The 23,981-nt window shown below is 38.6% G+C and overlaps 2 protein-coding genes across 3 annotated transcripts; both read right to left on the bottom strand.

Moving 5' to 3' along the window:
- Positions 1-8,496: 8,496 nt before the first annotated feature.
- On the bottom strand, positions 8,497-11,450 carry LOC139124354 (E3 ubiquitin-protein ligase TRIM71-like). Its single transcript, XM_070690495.1, has 3 exons — positions 11,370-11,450; positions 10,434-10,578; positions 8,497-9,725 (listed from the first exon to the last, which is right to left on the bottom strand). Exons 1-3 carry the CDS (start codon positions 11,448-11,450, stop codon positions 8,497-8,499), a joined length of 1,455 nt encoding a protein of 484 aa, XP_070546596.1.
- A 6,582-nt stretch (positions 11,451-18,032) lies between these two features.
- Positions 18,033-22,568, bottom strand: LOC139124086 (E3 ubiquitin-protein ligase TRIM56-like). 2 transcript variants are annotated; one of them, XM_070690221.1, is made up of 3 exons: positions 21,134-22,568; positions 19,455-19,905; positions 18,187-19,370 (listed from the first exon to the last, which is right to left on the bottom strand). In XM_070690221.1, the coding sequence occupies exons 1-3, from the start codon at positions 22,343-22,345 to the stop codon at positions 19,222-19,224; spliced, it is 1,812 nt and encodes a 603-aa protein (XP_070546322.1). In that variant the 5' UTR covers positions 22,346-22,568; the 3' UTR covers positions 18,187-19,221. The 2 variants fall into 2 exon arrangements, with proteins under 2 accessions (XP_070546321.1, XP_070546322.1); XM_070690220.1 differs by having other exon boundaries at positions 18,033-19,905; positions 21,134-22,375.
- Between the last annotated feature and the right edge of the window lie 1,413 nt (positions 22,569-23,981).

Here is a 23,981-nt window from a genome sequence, read left to right as displayed (position 1 = left end):
ACAGCTGCAATAGCTTCTAATCAAATTAAATCATGTAACCAAAGTCAGACATCAGAACAATATGAAACAATCATTTTGCTGTAGAGTTTCATTATAGTGATACAGTTGACTCTACATAGCATATTCCTGTTACTTTTCAGTTTATAGAAAGTGACATTCACAGACCACATATTACATTTCAAATAATCATTACCTGCATACTTAAAGAAGACTGGGCAAAATCTTACATATAAAAACAATTAGACTTTCTTAGGGAGCCTCCTACTGCTTCATGAAACAATAGTTAACCGAACCCCTTAGAATTATGTTAATTTGTAAAGTTGTCTAGTTTGAGTCCAGCAGACTTCTTCAGTCATGCATCCTTCTATTGTTTCAAAACTTTTATCCGCCTTCCTGTATTTCTTCCCAACACACTTTTCAGCGTTTCATAACTTTATTAACCACCCTGTATGTCTTCCCAAACCTCTCTGCAGTAGGCCATGTTACAGTTCTCAGATTCACAGTGATGTGTGTTGGCATCCTCTCTTTCCTTACAGATCAGACAGCGTTTCTTGCCAAGTCCAAGCAAAGTCAAACAACGTACAACACAGCTTTGGAAAACTGTATCAGAGTGATTTTCTGTATGCTGTGATCAGCCTGGATTGAAATATTGAGAATTGAAAGTGGTGTATCTGAGTTAGCTTTTGTATACTTACAATTTTTGCATCACGTTACTGAACTGCTTGAGTGTGTTGCTGAGAAATGAAGTAAATAAAGTAATGTGAAGTATGATTTTCAACCACAATTGTTCTTTCACCCATTATTGTCAAGCATATTGAAAAGAGTCTGTGAGACAGTGAGAGATTATCATGATTGACCTTTGACCCGGATATTGTGCACCTTTAACTCGTTCACCCTTTAAACTGTATGTAGGTCGGGCTAGGCCTACCCTATGGTAGTCCCTATGGTACCCTATGGTATGGTACGTTTCCAAGATTTGCAACGTGACCCCGATTTTTATTCTTGATTTTTAAAGAGAGTGGTTGAAAGATTCCATGAGGAAGGTTTTAGCAAAAGCTTAAGTCTTTCACCTTCGAGGCGCATACAACCTTAAGTCACTCCACGTCATTACATGCGTAAAACATTGTGTCGTACATTATAAAGTGATTAACCTTTGCATCTTTAATCCAGTTTGTCTATGTAATTATTTTCTCTTGGTCTCTCAGACTCAACTTCCTCTTCTATTTTGACAAATTCTTTTTTCTTTTCCTGATATGTCATGTCTTTACTCTGAGACTGGGATAACAAACCAAAACAGATCTGATGCCATTTCTATACAAAATTCAAAAGCTTCATCTTTGAACGATTTTCACGATTATTTTGTAAATTTAGACCAAACAACAGATTCTGATTTCGGCAACATACACTAACAACTCGTCAAGAGTCCAAATTGTAAAATTGTACATTGTCAACTGCCTTCTACCGTATACTGCATGAATAGCCTTAGGATTATATCTTATCACAGTTTTCCACATTATTTCTTTGACAAAATCAAATAAAGTTTTCTCAATGGCTTTGAAAGATCACCTCAGGGGTCAAAGTTCAAGGGTGAGTTTGTTACCTGTATATCTTTGAGGACATCTGAAAAGGGTTGATGCATTAGTTCGTAGAGTAATTTACTGTTGTTGTAGGTCAGTGATGCAGTACAGCTGATGGACCGTTAAAGCTCCCTGGCGTTGGTGAATATGTTTGTGACAGGACCTTACATAAACAAAGGGAATACTTCGATGATACAGTACATCTCATTATGGCAACCAAAGGAGATCAACGAAAAAAATGATAATAACATGTAACGATGATGATGATGATGATGATGATGGTGATAGCGAAACTGTTCATCATAGTCATCACAAATGAATGACGAAGAACAATCCAGATACGGCGACGATGATGTTGCTGCTGCTGCTTCGGATTATGATGGTGATGTCGACAACAACGATAATGTTGATGACGGTGATCGTGATGATAGCAGTTTTGTTATAGTCGATATCATCTTACACAACTTGCTGATGACACGATGTAAATATTAACTATTCAGCCAGAGGGATTATAATGGGATTTTTATTATTAATGCTTTGGAATAATAAACTGGCTAGTAAAGGGAAAGCAACTCCAGTATAGCACTAAGAGGATCTTCACACATTGTTATTCTCTAAACATAGGTGTTTTTTTTTCACTAAAAGAATTAGTTAAATCGTTAAGTGTGTTGTTCGAATTCACACTGCAAGTACGAACACCGTGAAATTTTTATACCTTGATTCAAAACAACTTACCACTCAGTAATATAGCGATAGTCATGGTGCTGAGGATATTTCTGCCATAATTGCTGAACAGATACGGGATAACCAGGATTATGGTACATCGGAATCTGAGTGGGTGTTGCAAAGCCTATAGCCAGTTGCGCCTTCAGAGCGCCCCCTATCAGCAACTTTTCTCCATCAGTGAAAGGTAGCCAGATCAACACAGTAAAATAAAGAACTGAAAGTCGGGATGAGAGAACTACGTGTTTTGTATTTTAAAGACTTAATCGAAAATAATGTATGAGTCGCCTGACAATCACTTCAAATCACAAAGATTTTGAAAATGTCGCACTGTAACTGTGAAAAGAATAGATAACTAAAACGGCATTCACTGAAAATAAGAAAATACGAAAACAAATCAAGAGTCGTCAAGTTTCAATTAATGTAGGCGAGGAACCGTACGCTACATTATTTTAGTGCAATTTAGGGGGTGAATGCCATACATCACAGCTTATCGGCGTGCTTGAAAACAGATTTGAAAAAAACTTACTCCAAACTAGTTTTGTTGTTAAGCTTCTACCATTTGAAGAAACTCAAGGATGAGCATCGTATCCTGAAAAAATCAACTAAAATCTCAGAAAAAGAAGATTTCTCGCCGAGAGATAGGACCTGAGAAAGGAACTACTTCGTGAACACTGACTGACACCAACCGCTGAACCAAAACAGAACCCAAGCACCGCTTTAATCAATCTGTACTCATCAGCCTTGCTCCATAACAACTTCTCCAAGCGAGGAAAATAACGACGCAAAGCTTCTCTGAAACCTTCCGAGAAAAATAAAATAAATAAATAAACTTTAACATCTCTTTGCCATTAATTGTCACCTCTATTTTAAGAACCGCAGTTATGCTTTGCGATATCTTCACTTGGTTACTTATTTAAGAAATTAAACCGAAGGTGAACACGCTTATACTATTTTGGCGCATAGCAGCATATTTTTTATTCACTTAGCATTTTTTCGCATATCTATACTTTGATTTGGGAACTTCAGAATGCAATGAAAATACGTATAAGTAAAACATGACAACTTTTCCCCACACAGACTTAGACGGGGTGGCTGCGACCAATCTTGATTGAAATTGGTCTCAGCCACCCCGTCTATTAAAATTCATGAGTTTACTTTTCTTGTGTACGTACATACTTATATCAGATGGAAATCTGAGGATTTGCGATTACATCAGGTTGACAACCCCCCACACAAGAGCAATGAATGTAAAAAGTGTGAAAGAGGCTCCCACCTAACTATCAAAAATGTTTTTGTGTCGAGTTTGTGTTTGATTCGTTTCAAAAATGTGTTCCTACATTCTTATCCGATTGTTTGTGTTCACAAAAATGTTTGTTTCGCCTCGGGTATTTGTAGGGAAGTTTGGATCAGTGTGTACGGTAATGTTTTGTTTGTGTGGGGAAAGCTTATGGCGAGACGCAGCCGGACCTATTGTGTTACAGAGTTGATAGAGTGGCCCTTTGACGCTTGCGTTTCGAAACCCGAGTGTGGTTTCTCATCAGTCGCAGTGTAGATTCTTTCCTTAGTTTGTGTTTGTGAAAAATTATTTTAATGCATTTTAGTGGTCTTGCTCTTCGAGTAGCGAGGCAAGTATATTGATGTTTGGGTCTCGTTGTGAGTCCGTTTGGTGGTTCAGTTTGTTTGTTCTATGTTTCTTTACTTCAGTAAATTTTGTTTTCGTTGAATAGTGTGTCTTTTAGAATTTTGCCGAGGTTTGTGATTTTTCGGCAATAAGTACCACTGCAGGGTACGGATTTATGTTTTCTGGATCAAGATACTTACAAGTATCATGATCGATGTGTTTGTTCTCGTACATTTTGTTTAATAGTTCGTGTACTGTGTTTACTGTTTGTTCTGTGTCGTAGTGTTGCGTAATTGCCTTTCGCATTCGTGTACGTAATCTTTTGTGTTGACAAAGACAAAACCCGACCCTTGTCGAAGGGTTTTTATGGTAATTGGTCTACTGTTTGCAAGCTGGTTTATCGCGATTCTTTGGGCACGCGACATGTTTTGTTTCCTTGTTTGAAAGGGTATCTCTAGAAGTGCGAGTGTAGCAGCTTCAGATAGTATTTTGCTGTTCGTGGAGTCAAATTTGACTTTTCTTTGAATTGGTGTTGTTGCGATTGTTCGTGTCTCATGATGTCTCCGGTGTTTGGCTTAATTGCTAATGAAACTTTTAATGTTAATTGTTTTCCAAGTCAACTATCCAATAAGAGGGGTGATCAAAAGGGCCAGAACAGCCAATTTTGACCAACCGGGTTCAAGAACCCGGGAAAGGTGTTTAAAGTGTGCGATAGATGTGTTTACGACATAAACATTACGAACAGTAGGATTAAGATAGGTATGAATAATCCAAACTGCCCAGTTTCTGTGTGACTGTGGAAAAGTTGGAATGAGCATGTCATATTTAAAGCCAATCACCCGGCATGTCTACGGCCGCCAAATAACGTAAACTTAGCGTGAAATAACATGACATAAATTCAAAGTTCATGAGAAAGAACGACATAAACGATATAAAGCGGGAAAATGCAAAACGGCACCGTTGTCTACCTACTGATCTATCAGAGAACGTCTAGAAATGGAATTGTCGAAAGTATTGTCAGAATAAGTCAAAAGTTGCGACGATAAAACACATTTGAAAGTCATTGTTAAAAAAGGTCGGAGTTGGACATTACCTGTGGAACACTTCTGTAAACAAACGGCTAAACATTTCATTTCTCTGAGATTTCTTCAGGTTGAAAGTTAAAGAAGAACTTCAGTGACGCGTGGTTCTTCTTGTTATAAGTGACACAAACACCAAACCGCGAACGTATATGATGGAATTAAATGCTTTCAACAGTGCGTGTCAGGACCGTTTGCTAGGTAACGCGCGCAACCATTTAAAGACGCGCGATGATCATTGGAATTCCATTGAACCATGAAGTGCAAATCGAATATTTTATCTCAGCAATGTCATGCTATAATTTTGAATAATAAAAATAACAGAGCAAACAGTGACACTGGTTCTGACCGGTATACATGACATTGTGTCTACTGTCCGTAATTTCTGTCGCAATATCCTTATTTTTGCCCGCACACTCTATATGCCCATATGCTTTGACACCTGTACTCTAATACAATATGAGTTTGTGTCCAGAGGTGCAGAGATCCCTGAACTCCTACGCAGATTACCGTCAAGTGGTGAGATCCGATGTTTTAGTCACGCGTCCTTTTCTGTTTGTGTGGTGCGAAATAGCCGTGAAAAACTACTTCGTGTTCTTCTCCGTAAAAACTGGACAGCAAATAAAAGATTATACAGTAAATATCTTTGCATTTACATTAATTGATTGATAGACTGAACGAACTGCGTATTTGGCGTACTGCATATATGGGGTGAAAATCAGTGCGGTGGTGTTTGCTGAATTGTGGTAAGGTTCTCATAACTCAAAGTTTCACCGCGATATTAGGAGTTACCCTCTACCGGTTCTGTTTCATCATATTATTCGATATTTCATCGTTACATCAAATGCAATCGATACATAAATCGATCTCTTCTAACTTTCAAAGAGAAAAAGTATTCCTCCGTATTCCTTTGATGGGGTAGACAGATAACAAGGTCTGATACATCTTATTCGAATGCATTTTGAGCTACTTTATGCATGGTTAGGTTTGACAGTTTTTTAACCAAGAAGTCAAACAAAATTGTTGAGGTGAATGATTCGTCGCAACTATTCCCTTTACAAACAAACAAACAAACAAACAACAAATCATAAACGTTAAAATCCTTTAATTCCAAGGCTTTGTCTGGCCATATTATCTTTTCTGCTACAATTAATTTTTAAAACATTAGTGAATTCAACGGGGTTTTTTCTAAGTTAGATTATATATCTACTTTTGTTCACGCAAACAAAAAATACTTGACTATTGATAGAATATTCAGAGAACATAGCACATGACAATTTAAGTGACTGAAATGTGGATTTTAAATTTCTTTCTCAGTATTATCCTTCCTGTAATAATGTACATGATGAAGGTATTTAAATTACACTATGAAAGGATTTAAACAATTCTCTTTTTTTGAAACGAAACCCCGATAAAAACAAAAATATCAAAAACACTCGCAGTTTTCCGCATATATTGTAAATTGATTGTGACAAGTAAAACCCCTAATGTATCACAAAATGGAAGGTATACGATTACGATATGTAAAACAGGCAATTGAAATTGAAACAAATGTAAGACACATTAATGTTTAAACTGACTTTAGTAGACAATCCCTGACATTGGTGTACACAATCGTCAACTAAAACGTACAGTATCCTAAGAAAGCATTTTGCCTTCATGAAATTTATTGCATAGCATCGAAATGTCATTTCTAAACTATTCTTTCTTTACACATCAAGATGACTTTTACTTAATGATTCCAAGGAAGTGCTGTCCCACACATCACATGACATTGGCCATGATATATTAAGTTGCGTACATTCAGCAAATTGAATGAAATTGATTTATGGAAAAGCTCGATATGTTAACGCTCCTGTGCCTGTTTTTAAGTATTTCCCGTGTTGTTCTGTTCACATACTAGGATTTCCTGTTCTGAATCAAAAAGTCGTATCGAAATGGTGTCAAGCTTATCAACACCGTGTTTGTATGTAATATCTGGTGTTAATTGTTGACAATTCCATGTCATCGAAATGTCGATACTTTGTAAACAATAACGTTATTTACACACTGTAATATGTATTCTTTCTTGAATAAAAATTAATTGTCAAAAGTTAGAAATCTTCTTCATCAGCTCATTAGCGTTACAAGCACGGTTTCAAAGGAAAATATGTTGATAATGACTTTCAAGCGACAATAGCCAGAATATTGAACATATTATATTATAAGTTTGTCAATACCAGTGAATTTTGTGACGTAATACCCTCAGATTAGTAGTGATAATGTATCCTATTATCCAGCTCTAAATGTTATCAACATGTAGAAGTTAAATTCACCGACATTGACAAAACTATAAAATAATAGCAATAATGTACCCGCCTCTGCATATAAATGCACTCAAGCAAACTTTGCACTCCGTGATGTACTCGGCTTCGCCTCTACATCATGTTGTTACAAGTTCGCTTTCGTCCATTATGGGCCAAGAGGGGGTACATTATTGCTCAAAAACATTAATTATATAGGTATTGTTTTTTTATCAATACAGTTACATTTTCTGAATGGTACCCCTAATGTTTGTTTAAATACCAAGTATTTGCCTTGCCAACACAACACGTTGCAATTGGATAAAATATAAATTATTATTTTGACAAAAACATTCTAGTCAGGAATATACACATAATTTTACATTCTGTCGTCAACATAACAATACCGTTTGACATTACAGACACACAGAATGAATCGACAAGTTGTACACTGGGAATTTCGATAATTTTGGAGTACAACACGAAAACAGTGGAAAGTACATAAAAAGCAGTGAAGCTGTCAGACTTATGATAGTGTCAAGTACGTTATTAGCTATAGTAACCGTGTCAAAACAATGATTACTAAGTTGTAGTAAACTTCAGAATCTAAGAGAACTGAAAGTATTATAAAAATACTCTACAAAAATGTATAAAAACTATTAACCACGAGTATATATAGCCATATTACGGAGCAGAGCTCCTCCAGTCGAATTTGTCATACGAAATACATGAAACAAGCTGACTGCTCCAAATAAACATGACGGAACAATTCATACTAAAATCATGAAAAATCTAGATTGAATGTGATTTGTTCAATTGTATTTTAAAAATGTCACTGCGCGAACACCTTGACACGATGATTGTAACTGTCGGCCACGACCACTCTGCAAGGCACATCATCTGTCAGTGCTATACCAGTGGGGGTTTTCAGTCCATCCTTGTCACAATCAATGCGGCAAACAAAATCACCGTTACTCTCAAACTTCAGCAGACACCTCGGCTGAGCCGTAACATAGAGGTGTGTATTATTGTCGATGGATATTCCTCGGGGCTTTTTCTTACCTCGGCCCCCGCTCTTACAGTCAAACGAATTCAAGTACTTCTTGTCGGCGTTGAATACTTGGATACGATGGTTGTTACAGTCTGCTACATAAACCATTCCTGTACTTTCCACTGCAATGCCCCAGGGCAAATTGAACTCCCCTTGACCTTTACCCTTGACCCAAATGACTCGAGGTATTTGCCATGTTTTGTGTAACTCTGACACAATTCCCACCATAGTCTGTCACGTACACATTGCCATCCACAGGGTTAAGAGCTATCCCCTGGGGATCTTGTAACTCATTTTGTCCAAAGCATCTGATTACATGTCCATTCTCATCACTGACAACTACTTGATTATTGCTGTCATCTAAGCTATAGTATGTATTGTCACTTGAAATCACTATGTCACACGGTCTGAAGGGATGATTAAATTGTGTGAACACCAAACTTTTCTTAAACTTGCCGTCTTTATCGGTTACTTGTAATCTGTTGTTGGCAGTGTCGGCAGTGACAATGTCTTTGTCTTTGTTTATCGCCACTCCAAATGGATGTTGGAACTGTCCCTCAGCGTTTCCCTTGCTTCCAATGGTCTTCACCAAACCTCTGATGACAGGACTTTCTTGTGGTGGGTGGTTTCCTATTGTGACGGTTACCTCATGTACATCATCGACTTGACGACATAGTGTAACTGTGTAAGTTCCATCTTCATTATCGGAGACGGAAAGCTCTTCTAAAGCTCCACATGGTTTTCTTACCTTGGCTTTTACTTGTTGTTTTGGGATGACTTGTTTTCCTGATGAATCTCTTGTTGTGATCAGTAGGTCTGCAGAGTTACCTTTCACCTGTTGATTTGGAATGTTTTCATCTGTACAGGTTGAGGTGCCTCCATCCGACCTTAATGATCCAAGCATTCCGATTTCATTGAGCTTTTCATTTGCTTCAAACAGATCTACATTTTGTACACACGGTTTAATAAACACGCCAAGAAGTTGCTGAATGCGAGGTAATGCATTAGCTCTGGTTGAGAACAGGTGGGCAGAATTCCCGTGGTGCATCAGTGTTTCCAAGTAGGTGCATGCAGTCTTGATATTGGCATGCTTTAGTTCCAAGTCATCGATGTCTGTAGCTGCTTTTGTAATCTTCTCTGTATAGATATGATTGAGTTCATCTATCAGTCTCTGCTCCTCTCTCTTTGTTTTCTTGATGATTTCTTCTGCTTTCATTCTCACCATCCTTTCTTCTCTGCTGTACCGCTCTGTAAGATCAAAGTGTATCTGCTTAGCCAGGGTTTTGTTCTTTTCAGCTTCCTGTTCTTTCACTTTCAGTTTGTCAACCATGGCTTTCAATTCTGTAAGATACTCATCTGCTGCATCTTTCAAGTCTCTGTGTACATGTTCTGGTATGCGGTGTTTGACAATAGTACAGTTTACACAGACAGGTACCTGACAGGTTTCACAGTAGAATTCAAGTTCATTGCAATATTCCAGAAAAATTCCTTAGCAACTATTGTATTTGTACATCCCGTGTCGATTAAGCATTTTTGGGTGACATTCTGTATAGTTACATCAATCAAAAGCATTTGAATCAATCCCGGACGTGGACTCAACAAATTTTCCTCAATCGTAATCTGATGACCTTGACCTGTGACCTCATGATTTTCTGTAGTTTTGATTTCCGCATTATTGTCAGTGTTTTGTTCTTGCGCTTTTGTGTGATTTTTACCTCGCTTATTTTTCCTCCTATGTGTTTTACAATTAGTTTTCTTGTTAGTTTGTGTCGTTACATTATCAGCTTGGTCTCTTGCTGACTGTTCTAATCGGATTGAGGGACGGCCGGTTCCCGCAATCCTTGGTCGTTTAACGGCTTATTTTTCACTTCAGTTTGCTCCTGCTGGCGTTGAGGGCAATTCTGCTTACGATGCCCTTCCTTACCGCAACACCAACATACAGTTTTCTTATTTGGATCTCGAAATTTTGCATTATTTCTACTGCTCGATTGAATTGCAGTCTCTACGCGCTCTAATCTATCCAACACATGCAATAGCAGTCCCTGTAAGCCTGTATCATTGACCTTGCCTTCATCGCAATGTAACACATCACCTGACCTGACCGCAGACGGACGTGTTTTTGCCTTTCGAAATTCTGATAACTCTCTTCACACTGGGCTTCGTGCACAACGGAGTCCAATGTCGCACCTTTCAACCTCCCCGCTTCATTTATTTTTCTTTGCAGAGAATCATCGCCGACAGCCTGAAACAAGTGATCAATGCACAACCGTTCAAGACAATCGCCTGATGCACTGGGATATGCTTTAATTATAATTTGCCGTATTTCATGTGCCAAATCTTTCAGAGACTGATCCTTCCTTCTGACAATTGTCTTAGCTTGGAGGCGGAACTCGTCCTCTAAACCACATGTTGAAAACAGTTTCAGTAACAAATCACATAACTCACTGTAATCATTCACTTCTTTAATACAATGTGCTGCAAACTCTAAAGCCCGACCTCAGAATGTTAAATTTCTGCTCAGAATTCCAACCATTTAGGCCTACCCGCGCACATATTTCGAAGTGTAATTTGTAATTGACAAAATCCGTTGTTCCATCATAGCTATCAGCTTTTGCTGAGTTGTTTTTCATGTCATACACTGGCGCCTTTAAAGCGAGTTCGTCCATGGGAGGAGGTGTTTTCTCTGTTTTAAAAGTCACAGATGGTAGTGTATCCGACCCTCTATTTGCAAATAAACTACTTCCCCGAAAGCTTAAACCTGGACCCGGGCCACACCCGGCCCTTTCAGCAAGGGTGTAGATACAGTAGAACCAACGAAGGATGTTGCAGTCTTATTGTCTGTACCTATAGAGGGACGGCAACCTGACATGCCAACACTAGTACATGTATTGTTACCACGCGACGAAAGCCGACTCTGTATAGCGGGAGTCGATGTGTGGTATACCACACATCGACTAGTATAGTGATATACCACAGTGGCGGTATATCACTATAGTCCTCAACACGTTCACTACGGGCATCTCCAAATCGAACCGGAGTTTTGCCTGACTCCCAAACTCGTTTCTGGACCGTGCCTTGCTGCACGACAACTTCGCTGTCGACGAAGCTTTCCATGACTGAAAAAATGTACGGCAAAATACCGAAATCAGACACTCGCTAGATACCTACGTACAGCAAATGTCCTCCAACAACACCTGCGAAATTAACGTAACTTGTATCAACTTTCCTTTTCAATGACAACAATAGAAATATCGAACAATAGAACACGCCGTACTCGATCTGTGTGTTTGAGTACCAGCCAAAAGTCTCGCCCCAGCGCTGCTAGCACTGTAACGGATTATCTGAAATCAGGCCCGAAATGCCAACCTTTAGAGGACTAAAAGTTTCCTCTAGTTAATGGTAGCGTAAACGTGGCAATGGTGAACCTAGATGGCGATGAACCGGACCGTCACAAACCGTGGTTCGATATATGGACCGTGTGCACGACGGAACGCGCACTGAGATTTGGCTGGTAGCACAAGTCACAAGGCAGACCGGCGTGCTCGAGCAACCCGCTCACTGAACAATTATGAAAACCTGAAATAGCACGACTAGTTTAACAACCAAGACAATAATACCTTACCGAGGCGAACACGAGATGTTCGCACAAATCGTGGAACAGATTTAAACCGAAATAAAAGGGAAACAACGGTTAGGCAAAAGTTCAGCTCAGCACAGCTTTGAACACGATGTTCACTGCACGACAGCAGGTCTAGAAGTCCGTAAAAGTCGGGGGGTGTCGGGATATTACAAGTTTCCCCCACGTGATCAAAGTTCCGCCTTGATATGGAGCCGACAGGTCTTATTGTGCTCTCAAATACAGGGTTTCCGAACCTGAGATTCAGGAAAAAGTTGCATTTTCTGAGTCAGCGGAGCAAGAGCAGTGTAACAGGTTACTGACCCTGAAGTTCCGCAACTATATATATATATATATATATATATATATATATATATATATATATAATTATATATATATATATATATATATATATATATATATATATATATATATATATATACACACACACACAAACGTGCGCAAATCATTTCTTGGCCGTGTGTACGTATTTACCAATGATGTGAGTCGTATTCCATTGCACAAACGAAGTGTAAAATTTGAAATGACATTGAAAACGATTGGAACTAATTTGGAATAATTTTAGTGAAGTAAGTTTGTTTTTTTTACCCACAAATGTAAGCTAATCTGCTTTTCTCTTTCAGTTACACACTTTTTTCAAGAGTAATTTGTAATTATAGTCAGCTATATGGCAACTAACACTTTTGAGAAATTTGAAAAATATGAAGATCCAATTATCCCAAATTAGTTCCAATCGTGTTATTGTAACAAAGGCAATGTTTGAAATGTAGTGACACTATTCCTGACAAGTTGTCGTCGTGCGGGAGCAACTTTGAAGGTTTGAAAGTGGCAAAATACTATCCGTTCTTTGGTTTCGTCATGAGCAGAAAGACAGAAATATCTGTTGAACAGTTTTTGTTGTTTTTTTCACGCTGTAATAAAGCCTTTGGAATGAAAATCCCAAAGAATAGTATTTTTTGTAAAGTTTCTTTAAGTTTTCAGCAAAAGAAATTCAACAGAATCAAAAAGATTAATCAATGTTCATCACTTATGTACTGTTTCGAGCCATACTGAACGTCATCAAGCTGGCAGGTCAAGGGTCATGTTATCACATTTTAATTATTTAATTCTATATTTTACGTTATATCGTCAGTGAGTCTCATTTCAAATATCACATACATGAGTTTTCCTTTTGTCGGCGTTTTAAGGGTAATAGGATTTGCCGGCCTCCCTTTTTTGGTTATACGCAAACTGTCAGATTCCAAGTGCGTGTGCGCACACTCTTATGTAGTATCACATACATGAGTTTTCCTTTTGTCGGCGTTTTAAGGGTAATAGGATTTGCCGGCCTCCCTTTTTTTGGTTATACGCAAACTGTCAGATTCCACGTGCGTGTGCGCACACTCTTATGTATAAACGTTAACATTTCCGAGGCCGGGACAGCAGACGACAGTTCGGGGGCGAGTCGGTATGCAATCAGTCAGTGTATATTGCCAACTGTTAAACGTCCATGACGTCATAATGAGCTTGTCAAGTGAAGAAAATGTAAATTCATGCAAATTCATAAGCACTTTGATTGTCACTCCTTGAATTTCCAGATGGCCTCTTTTTTCGTTGAATGGGATACTAGTCACCCTTTCTCATTTACAGCTGATGAAATATTGCAGAGATACACTGTGTGTTTAAATTACTTAACCGGCGGCATTTGCCCAACATTTAAAAAATCTTTGGATTCGAGGCCTAAAATAATCAGCAGAATTCGAAAGAGAAAAAATTATCAGTCAATGGGAAAATTCAGTTACTATCGTGGTGACGCAAATTTTAAAAGAAAAAACAAACGGAAAATAACGTCATCGACCTAAATGCGCTGATACAAACGTTATGAGGTTTAGAGCGCCCTCTATGGCACGGTACATGTCAATCATTCTCATCTCATTTTGATTATTTGTTTTAATTTTAGTTCGCACAATTTTATTCCAATTTCAGACCCCAAAATCCGATGTCATTGGAAATTGAAGGCCTTTAACGTAATCGTACGATTTTTAAATGATATATACCTATGATTTTGTTAGACTTGAAAACTTGAGCACGTGTAGCGTTCCTGTGATGTGGCTAGCGAATTTCCCTGGAGACACTCTGAGAAATAGTTCCTTTGTAAAATTGACACAAACAGAATGTGTTTCAATAATTGTAAATCTCAGTTACCATTTCTAAAGGATATTCAAGGGAAATAAATTATTACCTGAAGCATTGTTGTGAATGTATTATGGCGCTTAATTGGGAAAAAACATGAAGTCTATAAACAAAGGAGCATACAGAAGACGATATTTGCACTTGAATTTTAATTTTATCAACATTTCTAATGGTTCCGTAGCCCTTCCAAAATATCGGGCCCGTTTCCAGTCCACGAAGAAAATTATCAAGAGTCTCAGGTCCTGCGACTTTGAGTACTTCTAACAATTCGGCTGAATGAAAAGTTGATCACTCAGTAGCAAAAATGTGAAGCCATCAGCCTTTATCTCTGAGTCAGTAGAAAAATAGTCCCTGTTTTCCAAAGGTGTCAAGCCTTTATCTGTGAGTCAGTAGAAAGATAGTCCATGTTTTCCAAAGGTGTCAATGGTCGCCTTTATCTGAGTCAGTGGAACTTTAGATAGTCCCTGTTTTCCAAAGGTGTCAAGCCTTTATCTGTGAGTCAGTAGAAAGCTAGTCCCTGTTTTCCAAAGGTGTCAAGCCTTTATCTGTGAGTCAGTAGAAAGATAGTCCCTGTTTTCCAAAGGTGTCAAGCCTTTATCTGTGAGTCAGTGGAAAGATAGTCCCTGTTTTCCAAAGGTGTCAAGCCTTTATCTGTGAGTCAGTAGAAAGATAGTCCCTGATTTCCAAAGGTGTCAAGCCTTTATCTGTGAGTCAGTAGAAAGATAGTCCCTGCTTTCCAAAGGTGTCAAGCCTTTATCTATGAGTCAGTGGAAAGATAGTCCCTGTTTTCCAAAGGTGTCAAGCCTTTATCTGAGAGTCAGAAGAAAGATAGTCCCTGTTTTCCAAAGGTGTCAAGCCTTTATCTGTGAGTCAGTAGAAAGCTAGTCCCTGTTTTCCAAAGGTGTCAAGCCTTTATCTGTGAGTCGGTAGAATGATAGTCCCTGTTTTCCAAAGGTGTCAAGCCTTTGTCTGTGAGTCGGTAGAAAGATAGTCCCTGTTTTCCAAAGGTGTCAAGCCTTTATCTGTGAGTCGGTAGAAAGATAGTCCCTGCTTTCCAAAGGTGTCAAGCCTTTATCTGTGAGACAGTAGAAAGATAGTCCCTGTTTTCCAAAGGTGTCAAGCCTTTATCTGTGAGTCCGTAGAAAGATAGTCCCAGTTTTCCAAAGGTGTCAAGCCTTTATCTGTGAGTCAGTAGAAAGATAGTCCCTGTTTTCCAAAGGTGTCAAGCCTTTATCTGAGAGTCAGTAGAAAGATAGTCCCTGTTTTCCAAAGGTGTCAAGCCTTTATCTGTGAGTCAGTAGAATGATAGTCCCTGTTTTCCAAAGGTGTCAAGCCTTTGTCTGTGAGTCAGTAGAAAGATAGTCCCTGTTTACCAAAGGTGTCAAGCCTTTGTATGTTAGTCAGTGGAAAGATAGTCCCTGTTTTCCAAAGGTGTCAAGCCTTTGTCTGTGAGTCAGTAGAAAGATAGTCCCTGTTTTCCAAAGGTGTCAAGCCTTTGTCTGTGAGTCAGTAGAAAGATAGTCCCTGTTTTCCAAAGGTGTCAAGCCTTTGTCTGTGAGTCAGTAGAAAGATAGTCCCTGTTTACCAAAGGTGTCAAGCCTTTATCTGTTAGTCAGTGGAAAGATAGTCCCTGTTTTCCAAAGGTGTCAAGCCTTTATCTGTGAGTCAGTAGATAGTCCCTTTTTCCAAAGGTGTCAAGCCTTTATCTATGAGTCAGTAGAAAGATAGTCCCTGTTTTTCAAAGGTGTCAAGCCTTTATCTATGAGTCAGTGGAAAGATAGTCCCTGTTTTCCAAAGGTGTCAAGCCTTTATCTGAGAGTCAGTAGAAAGATAGTCCCTGTTTTCCAAGGTGTCAAGCCTTTATCTGAGAGTCAGTAGAAAGATAGTCCCTGTTTTCCAAATGTGTCAAGCCTTTATCTGTGAGTCAGTAGAAAGTAGTCCCTGTTTTCCAAATGTGTCAGCCTTTATCTGTGAGTCAGTATAAAGATAGTCCCTGTTTACCAAAGGTGTCAAGCCTTTATCTGTTAGTCAATAGAAAGATAGTCCCTGTTTTCCAAAGGTGTCAAGCCTTTATCTGTGAGTCAGTAGAAAGATAGTCCCTGTTTTCCAAAGGTGTCAAGCCTTTATCTGTGAGTCAGTAGAAAGATAGTCCCTGTTTTTCAAAGGTGTTATGGTCGGCAGTAAAAGAGTGATTCATTACGCAATGAAACAGACTTAAAGCCACACCGAACACTAACAGTACTGTACTAATAATCTGAATGGTATCGTTGTTAATGTCAAAATATTTCCGATAAACTCCACAACATTTATCCAGATAACCTCGATATTAAGCAACAAACAGCATGGGCTAAGCATAATACCTTAATATATATTTTTAAATGAGATACTATAATGTGTATAATAAGCTGTATGAAAAATTGACTATGGTCATTTTGAAATCATAACTTTGCCTATTGTCTAGTTATATTCTATCAGCTCTAGCTAATGATATATACATTTCACAACTTGGTACGGAAGATGCGTGTGACTGATATGAAGATGTTAGAGTAAGACGCAATCTTATTACCACAAAAACCGGTGAGGTAAGGATTCTATGACTCCCAGGCATCAGGTGTCAAGCCTTTATCTGTGAGTCCGTAGAAAGATAGTCCCAGTTTTCCAAAGGTGTCAAGCCTTTATCTGTGAGTCCGTAGAAAGATAGTCCCTGTTTTCCAAAGGTGTCAAGCCTTTATCTGTGAGTCAGTAGAAAGCTAGTCCCTGTTTTCCAAAGGTGTCAAGCCTTTATCTGTGAGTCGGTAGAATGATAGTCCCTGTTTTCCAAAGGTGTCAAGCCTTTATCTGTGAGTCGGTAGAAAGATAGTCCCTGCTTTCCAAGGTGTCAAGCCTTTATCTGTGAGACAGTAGAAAGATAGTCCCTGTTTTCCAAAGGTGTCAAGCCTTTATCTGTGAGTCCGTAGAAAGATAGTCCCAGTTTTCCAAAGGTGTCAAGCCTTTATCTGTGAGTCAGTAGAAAGATAGTCCCTGTTTTCCAAAGGTGTCAAGCCTTTATCTGAGAGTCAGAAGAAAGATAGTCCCTGTTTTCCAAAGGTGTCAAGCCTTTATCTGTGAGTCAGTAGAATGATAGTCCCTGTTTTCCAAAGGTGTCAAGCCTTTGTCTGTGAGTCAGTAGAAAGATAGTCCCTGTTTACCAAAGGTGTCAAGCCTTTGTCTGTTAGTCAGTGAAAGATAGTCCCTGTTTTCCAAAGGTGTCAAGCCTTTGTCTGTGAGTCAGTAGAAAGATAGTCCCTGTTTTCCAAAGGTGTCAAGCCTTTGTCTGTGAGTCAGTAGAAAGATAGTCCCTGTTTACCAAAGGTGTCAAGCCTTTGTCTGTAAGTCAGTAGAAAGATAGTCCCTGTTTACCAAAGGTGTCAAGCCTTTATCTGTTAGTCAGTGGAAAGATAGTCCCTGTTTACCAAAGGTGTCAAGCCTTTATCTGTTAGTCAGTGGAAAGATAGTCCCTGTTTTCCAAAGGTGTCAAGCCTTTATCTGTGAGTCAGTAGATAGTCCCTGTTTTCCAAAGGTGTCAAGCCTTTATCTATGAGTCAGTAGAAAGATAGTCCCTGTTTTTCAAAGGTGTCAAGCCTTTATCTATGAGTCAGTAGAAAGATAGTCCCTGTTTTCCAAAGGTGTCAAGCCTTTATCTGTGAGTCAGTAGAAAGATAGTCCCTGTTTTCCAAATGTGTCAAGCCTTTATCTGTGAGTCAGTATAAAGATAGTCCCTGTTTTACCAAAGGTGTCAAGCCTTTATCTGTTAGTCAATAGAAAGATAGTCCCTGTTTTCCAAAGGTGTCAAGCCTTTATCTCTGAGTCAGTAGAAAAATAGTCCCTGTTTTCCAAAGGTGTCAAGCCTTTATCTGTGAGTCAGTAGAAAGATAGTCCATGTTTTCCAAAGGTGTCAATGGTCGGCAATAAAAGAGTGATTCATTACGCAATGAAAGAAATTTAAACATACACCAAACAGTAACAGTACTGTACTAATAATCTGAATGGTATCGTTGTTAAAGTCTAAATATATCCGATTAACTCCACAACATTTATCCAGATAACTTCGATAATAAACAACAAACAGTATGGGCTAAGCATAATACCTTAATATATATTTTTAAATGAGATACTATATTGCAATGTATAATAAGCTGTATCAAAAATTGACTATTGTCATTTTGAAATCATAAACTTTGCCTATTGTCTAGTTATATTCTATCAGCTCTAGCTAATGATATATATACATTTCACAACTTGCTACGGAAGATGCGTGTGATTGATATGGAGATTTTAGAGTAAGACACATCTTATTACCACAAAAACTGGTGAGGTAAGGATTCCATGACATCCAGGCATAAAATAGTTCTCAAATGATGAGTGACGGCATTCTAGGCTTTAACTTACAAGAATAATTCCATGACTTTGCTGGATTACACTCAATGTGTCACTTTGGTTCAGTCTTTGTCAATTTGTCAAGCTGGAAGAGTGTAGCATGCCAGCAGGGTATGCTTACCTATTCTGAATAATAATGTGTCACTTTGGTTCAATCTTGGTCAATCTTGACGAGGGTAGGATGCTAGCAGGGCTCGCTTACCCATGCTCAACACCTGGTACCACAAAGAAGCAGTGGTTCACCATGACCCTATTGTTATTCCCCTTTTATATCTGTTTCTTTGACCTGGTAAATCATTTACTGACCTTGTCATACAACATTCTATTTTATTGTGGACGTGAAAATCCACGTTTTAGATTCGTTTGAATTTTATTTATGTTACATGATGCGAAAAGATGTTCTGGGGCTGGCTTATATTAATCGAATAAGATAGTGTAAATTTGACATGGCGACTTAGGTTTAAAAATAACGAAATGTAGAATGCAAAAATATAATACAGCAAGTCTCTTTCTTCATATGTTTCTAAGTCTAGTATAAAACAGTGACAGAGTTCCAACTAACAAATTAAGGTTTTTACCGAACTAAAGACTTAAACGTTCATTAATGCTTCAAGGAGTTCGCTTATTTCACTGTTAAAATAGTCTTTACTGAGATAACAACTATCGGGTTTTCAATCTTCTTGCAGGTTTCATAATTTTTCTCCCACTCACTGACCCTGATGCCTTGAAGGACTTAGGAGTAATAGTTACAGCGAGGTCACTTCCAAATGCTGGTGTAACACTTCCAAATGCTGTACACGATGCGGATACTGGTGGCGCTGTTGACATAGAATCCAAAGAGGTCCTGCTATTAAGATTTCCAAATGTGCTTGTGGAACCAAAGACAGATGTACCAGGCATTCCAAACATCGTTGCAGGAATGGGTCCTCCACTCAGTGTTTCTGCCGTTTTAGTTGTTGATGGTGTCGCTGCCGGTGTGGTACACTGAATAAATACACTGGAATTTGTTTCGGTAGATGCACAATTACCTGTCCTCGACACACTGAGAAAATTGTTGCAGCTTGCCGACCCTTGAGATTTCCTGTGATCTACATTTGCTGTTGGCGATTGTGATTTGTTGTCAGACGGAGACACTTTCTCGATTTCCGCCCCTGCTGTATCGCTGTCGTACAAAGTACTGTTTCCAGAGTCTTTCGGACTGTGCTTTGCATCTTGGGATGCAGCTGCAAAGTTGAACCCATTAGTATCTTCAGAAGTGGATTCAAGCCGGATTAACGTCAACATTCCAGTCGTTAGTTCCGTTTTGGTTGTAAAACCTTGTTTGCTGAGATGTTGCAAAGCATCCTTAAAAATCAGAAAAAAAGAAAGATTAGTTAGTACAGGTAAAGTTTGAAAACAAACATTTCCTTTCAATTTTGTATAGCTACATCAGTGTTGTGTAGGATAACGACGGAAAAAAGGTGTCAGTTTTTACTCCAAAATCTAGTGCTATTATTGAATTTAAGATGTCATGTTACAAAATTCTGTTTGGAGCCAGAATTCAACATTTGTGAAAAAAATAATAGACTTAACCATAAGATTAATGTTATAAAACAGTACTTACTGCTAATTATCAAAAATGCAAAATGCATCTGCGACACATATCAAACCTTGCTAAATTCATTACAGCAAAACATCTAAAATTACAGTAATGAGTATAATGAGAGTCAGTGTCAACCAGCATAAAGCCTTAAAGGCAATTCTTTCATTGCACCATGCTTACACTTTTAACCTATACTTTCTTTTATCTTCATTTCTGTTATCAAAAGCGCGAGGGCAATTATTTACAGCAACGATTCACTATAGCAACACTGTAAAAATTACATTACTTATGGCATATGCTGCTAGTGCAGGAACATTTATGTGGCACAATTTGTTCATGAAGGGGCAAAACCGAGAAATGTTTGTATACTGCATTAGAACATTATCTTTCTCTCATTACATACTTAACCGTTGATAAATGAGCGATAAAGAGCAGACACACTCAAGATCATGCATAATATGTACAAATTGCCATATTTCAAGTATCGTATTTCAAGGTATAAAATTAATGACTTTGTTTACATAATCACATAAAAACTGTCTGCAATGTTATCTGGTATTTCACATAGAGGTTTCAATAGATAAACAAGCTACCCCAAAACTACAGTAACATTGCAATCGTCTCGTAATATCGCTTTTCAATCACAGTAATTTACAATTTTGCCCAATCCCTAACTCACAATGCAACCAATCCAAATACTGACAGTGTGCATTTAACACATATTGAATGGCTAGGGCGTCTTGCTGCTGCCACACACCAGGTCAAAACGAATTATCCATGACCTTTGACTCAAATGACCTAAATCTTTTGAGGTCTTCTGGGTAAATCCTGACCTAGCCAACTAAAACCAAACATTGACACAAATACAGTGCTATTTAAAGAAGTTACTTTCACGCTTGTGGATTTTTGTGACAAAATTTGTTCTCATATTTCCGTCACCTTCACAATCTGATACTATTATGTCGTCTGGTGACGCGTCCTAGTTCTTACCGTAGCTTTCACTGTCTGCTTTGGAGTGCTCTGAGTTGATTTTGAATCTCTGGCTGTGAGTGGCAGATGTGTTGAGTTACCATTCAAAATTTGTTTTACACGGCTTTCCGTCGCACACTTTGAGATGTCAAATTTACAGTATGATTTTGGTAATCCGAAAGTATCTCGCTCACAGAGCTCTGTGTTTGGCTTGAATAATAATCCATTGCCTTGACCTCTTGGTTGAATTTCCATGGCGACTAGCTCAATGATGCCACTGAGGGCATCATGCCTCGTTGATAGAAGTTGAGCAGCAGTTCTGTAACACAGCAGGCTCTCTATATAATCGCATGCCCCTTTAATGTTACCGTATTTTAATTCCAGGTCGTTAATATCAGCAGCTGCTCTTATAACCAGTTTGTAATTGTTTTTCAGTTCATCTATCAGTCTCTGCTCTTCTCTCTTTATTTTCGTGATTTCTTCTGCTTTCAATCTCACCTTCCTTTCCTCTCTGCTGCACAGCTCTCTAAGAACGCTGTGTCTCTGTTTGGCCAGGAATTTCTTCTTTTCAGCTTCCTGTTCTTTCACTTTCAGTTTGTCAACTATGACTTTCAATTCTGTAAGATACTCATCTGCTGCATCTTTCAAGTCTCTATGGACATGTACTGGTTTTCTATGCGTGTCTATTGTACAGTTTGTACAGACAGGCAACTGACATGTTTCACAGAAAAGATCGATTTTGTTATTGATGTGAATACTGCAATATTCCACTTCTTGTACTTTTTCTGGACTGGATTTCTGAGTCATTTCATACTCTTCAATGGTCATAAGTCTGTGAGTCCTTGTTGGTGGAAGGTTTCTGTGAGCCTTGGCACATACGACACAAAGACCAAGTTTGCAATCAAGACATTTGTGGGTGCTGGAGTTTTCCTTGCAGCCTCCACACACGATCTCAGCTACATCCAGTCGTTGAGGCATTACCTCCAACAATTTCGTCATAAATCTATTGCATTTGAGTGCTGGCACTCCTCCTGCGGGAAGTTGACATTGCTTTTGGCACTCAGGGCAGTTAAACGTTTGTGTATTCTTCACCAGTGCGACCAAACACTGTTCACAGAATGTATGTAGACATGGCAGAATCTTAGATGACTTGAAGCGTTCCAGACAGACAGTACAACGCAAGAAATCTTCATGAAATTCTGAGAGAAACTGACGGTGAGAAAGAGTAGCCATTTAACAGATCAACTGAAAGAAAGGCTCCTTATCTTGCTTATGATTTGAACTTCCAGATCACAGCTCCTTCGAGCTCAAGCTTTCCTGTATTAATACGCTCATAATACACCAGTCTTCATACAATCTACATCACTATTATGTTCTGTGAGGTAAGTCTCTGAATTTTGTTGGTTTATATATGTTCTGTAACAATGTGAGCGCGTATAGATAGCTCGACGGAAATAACGTGGGAAAGATATGCTGGTAGGGGATTCCCCGAAGTGAGTGATGAGTCATATCGTTCCGCACCAGCTGGGATACATCATTGCAGTGTTGAATACGGTCAGTATATGGGGTAATATCTCTTCTTCGCATTCGAACTCACTGTCATATGCGAAAACATGCCTTTTTACTGTTACTGTTATGGAACTATTGTTGATTCTACGGTTCGAACGATGTATAGGTAGCATGCTTTTGTTCTCAGTATCCGTTCCAAGACTCGCTGTTGGAGAGTGTAGTGACGTAGCTTGATGTTTTCCTGACGTAGCTTACATTTGAGTCTGGGGAAGTACGTTGCTCTCGTTTACACAAATAAACTCAGAAAATCCGCTGGCCATTACACTGGTACCCGGCGGTGCATGGCGACACTCCAAGGGAAAGGATTGAAAATTGGTATCCTTGCGTGTTCCAAAATCAAAGAAAAGGGAGGTTTTTTGTTCTCTACCACCACGCCGTATAAAAACAAGAAGAATGGGTACATTTTCGGAAATCGTCGCCCTCGAAAGGATTAGAATACCTACTAGGTACCCTAAACCATTGAGAAGGTAAAGTCTGTATTTCAAGAGGTGCTACAAAAGCGGTGTTCGGAATGCAGATTTTTGCCTTTTTCTGGGATTAGACCCCTATCTAATTAATCTATCCAGCAATTGCACCGCTGTAACTGTATTTTGATACTATCTCTCCTATCTCTTCTAGGTTTCGATATAATCGGGATTCGTCAAATTTGTTCCATCATTCTATTTTTTTTCTTTTTTCGTGAAATTAGTGTAACATTCTCGGGATGTTTTAGAATATTTGAAAACATTTCATTACTTCATTTCAGTAGGGTTTTTTTCTAGCAAATGCATTAGATAGAAATGGCGGGACAAATTTCATCAGAAAAAAATAAGACTAATCTCTGTAGGTACATAACGAAGAATACAGTTTTCTACCAAAGCCCAAAAATGTTTGCGGTAAAAACCTGACCGAACCTAGGTCATCTCAGGGAATCGAAACAATCAGCAGTTTCTGAGAGGGACGTTTTCATGAAATCGCACAAATACCGTTGAAAATACAAACGGTGAAATTTGAACGAATTTTGAACAACATCTGAATTAGGCTACTCCTAGACACTATCTTGCAAAAGAAAACATCAATTGCGATAATAGTTGTTCAGATACAAGCTTTTTGACAAAAATATGATATACACATCATAAAAATTCGTACGTGTATCATGTTTCGAACAAATCTGAAAAAGGGTTTCCTTGGCCTCCACACTGTTTATTACAAGAGTCACAAAATTGGTTTTATAAGTTTTCAAGTTTACAAGTTAGTTTATTCTAATCATGCAATCTTCAGAAATTTCTTACAATCAGAAAATATTATGAAGTGGGTGGTC

This window comes from Ptychodera flava (assembly GCF_041260155.1).
Source record: "Ptychodera flava strain L36383 chromosome 23 unlocalized genomic scaffold, AS_Pfla_20210202 Scaffold_23__1_contigs__length_28996876_pilon, whole genome shotgun sequence".
Taxonomy (NCBI): Eukaryota; Metazoa; Hemichordata; class Enteropneusta; family Ptychoderidae; genus Ptychodera; species Ptychodera flava.
The sequence above is the reverse complement of the archived record's forward strand: the minus strand, read 5'-3'. Positions and strand labels throughout refer to the sequence as shown.

Excerpts from the sequence above, each read along its gene's own strand:
- LOC139124354 (XM_070690495.1), bottom strand. The coding sequence starts at position 11,450 with ATGGAAAGCTTCGTCGACAGCGAAGTTGTCGTGCAGCAAGGCACGGTC. Across the intron at positions 10,579-11,369 it reads GGGAGTCAGGCAAAACTCCG|GCTGTCGGCGATGATTCTCT; the intron begins GTTCGATTTGGA and ends CACTTGTTTCAG. Across the intron at positions 9,726-10,433 it reads ACACGTCCGTCTGCGGTCAG|AACATGTACACAGAGACTTG; the intron begins GTCAGGTGATGT and ends ACCGCATACCAG.
- LOC139124086 (XM_070690220.1), bottom strand. The coding sequence starts at position 22,345 with ATGGCTACTCTTTCTCACCGTCAGTTTCTCTCAGAATTTCATGAAGAT. Across the intron at positions 19,906-21,133 it reads AGCAGACAGTGAAAGCTACG|GATGCTTTGCAACATCTCAG; the intron begins GTAAGAACTAGG and ends CTGATTTTTAAG.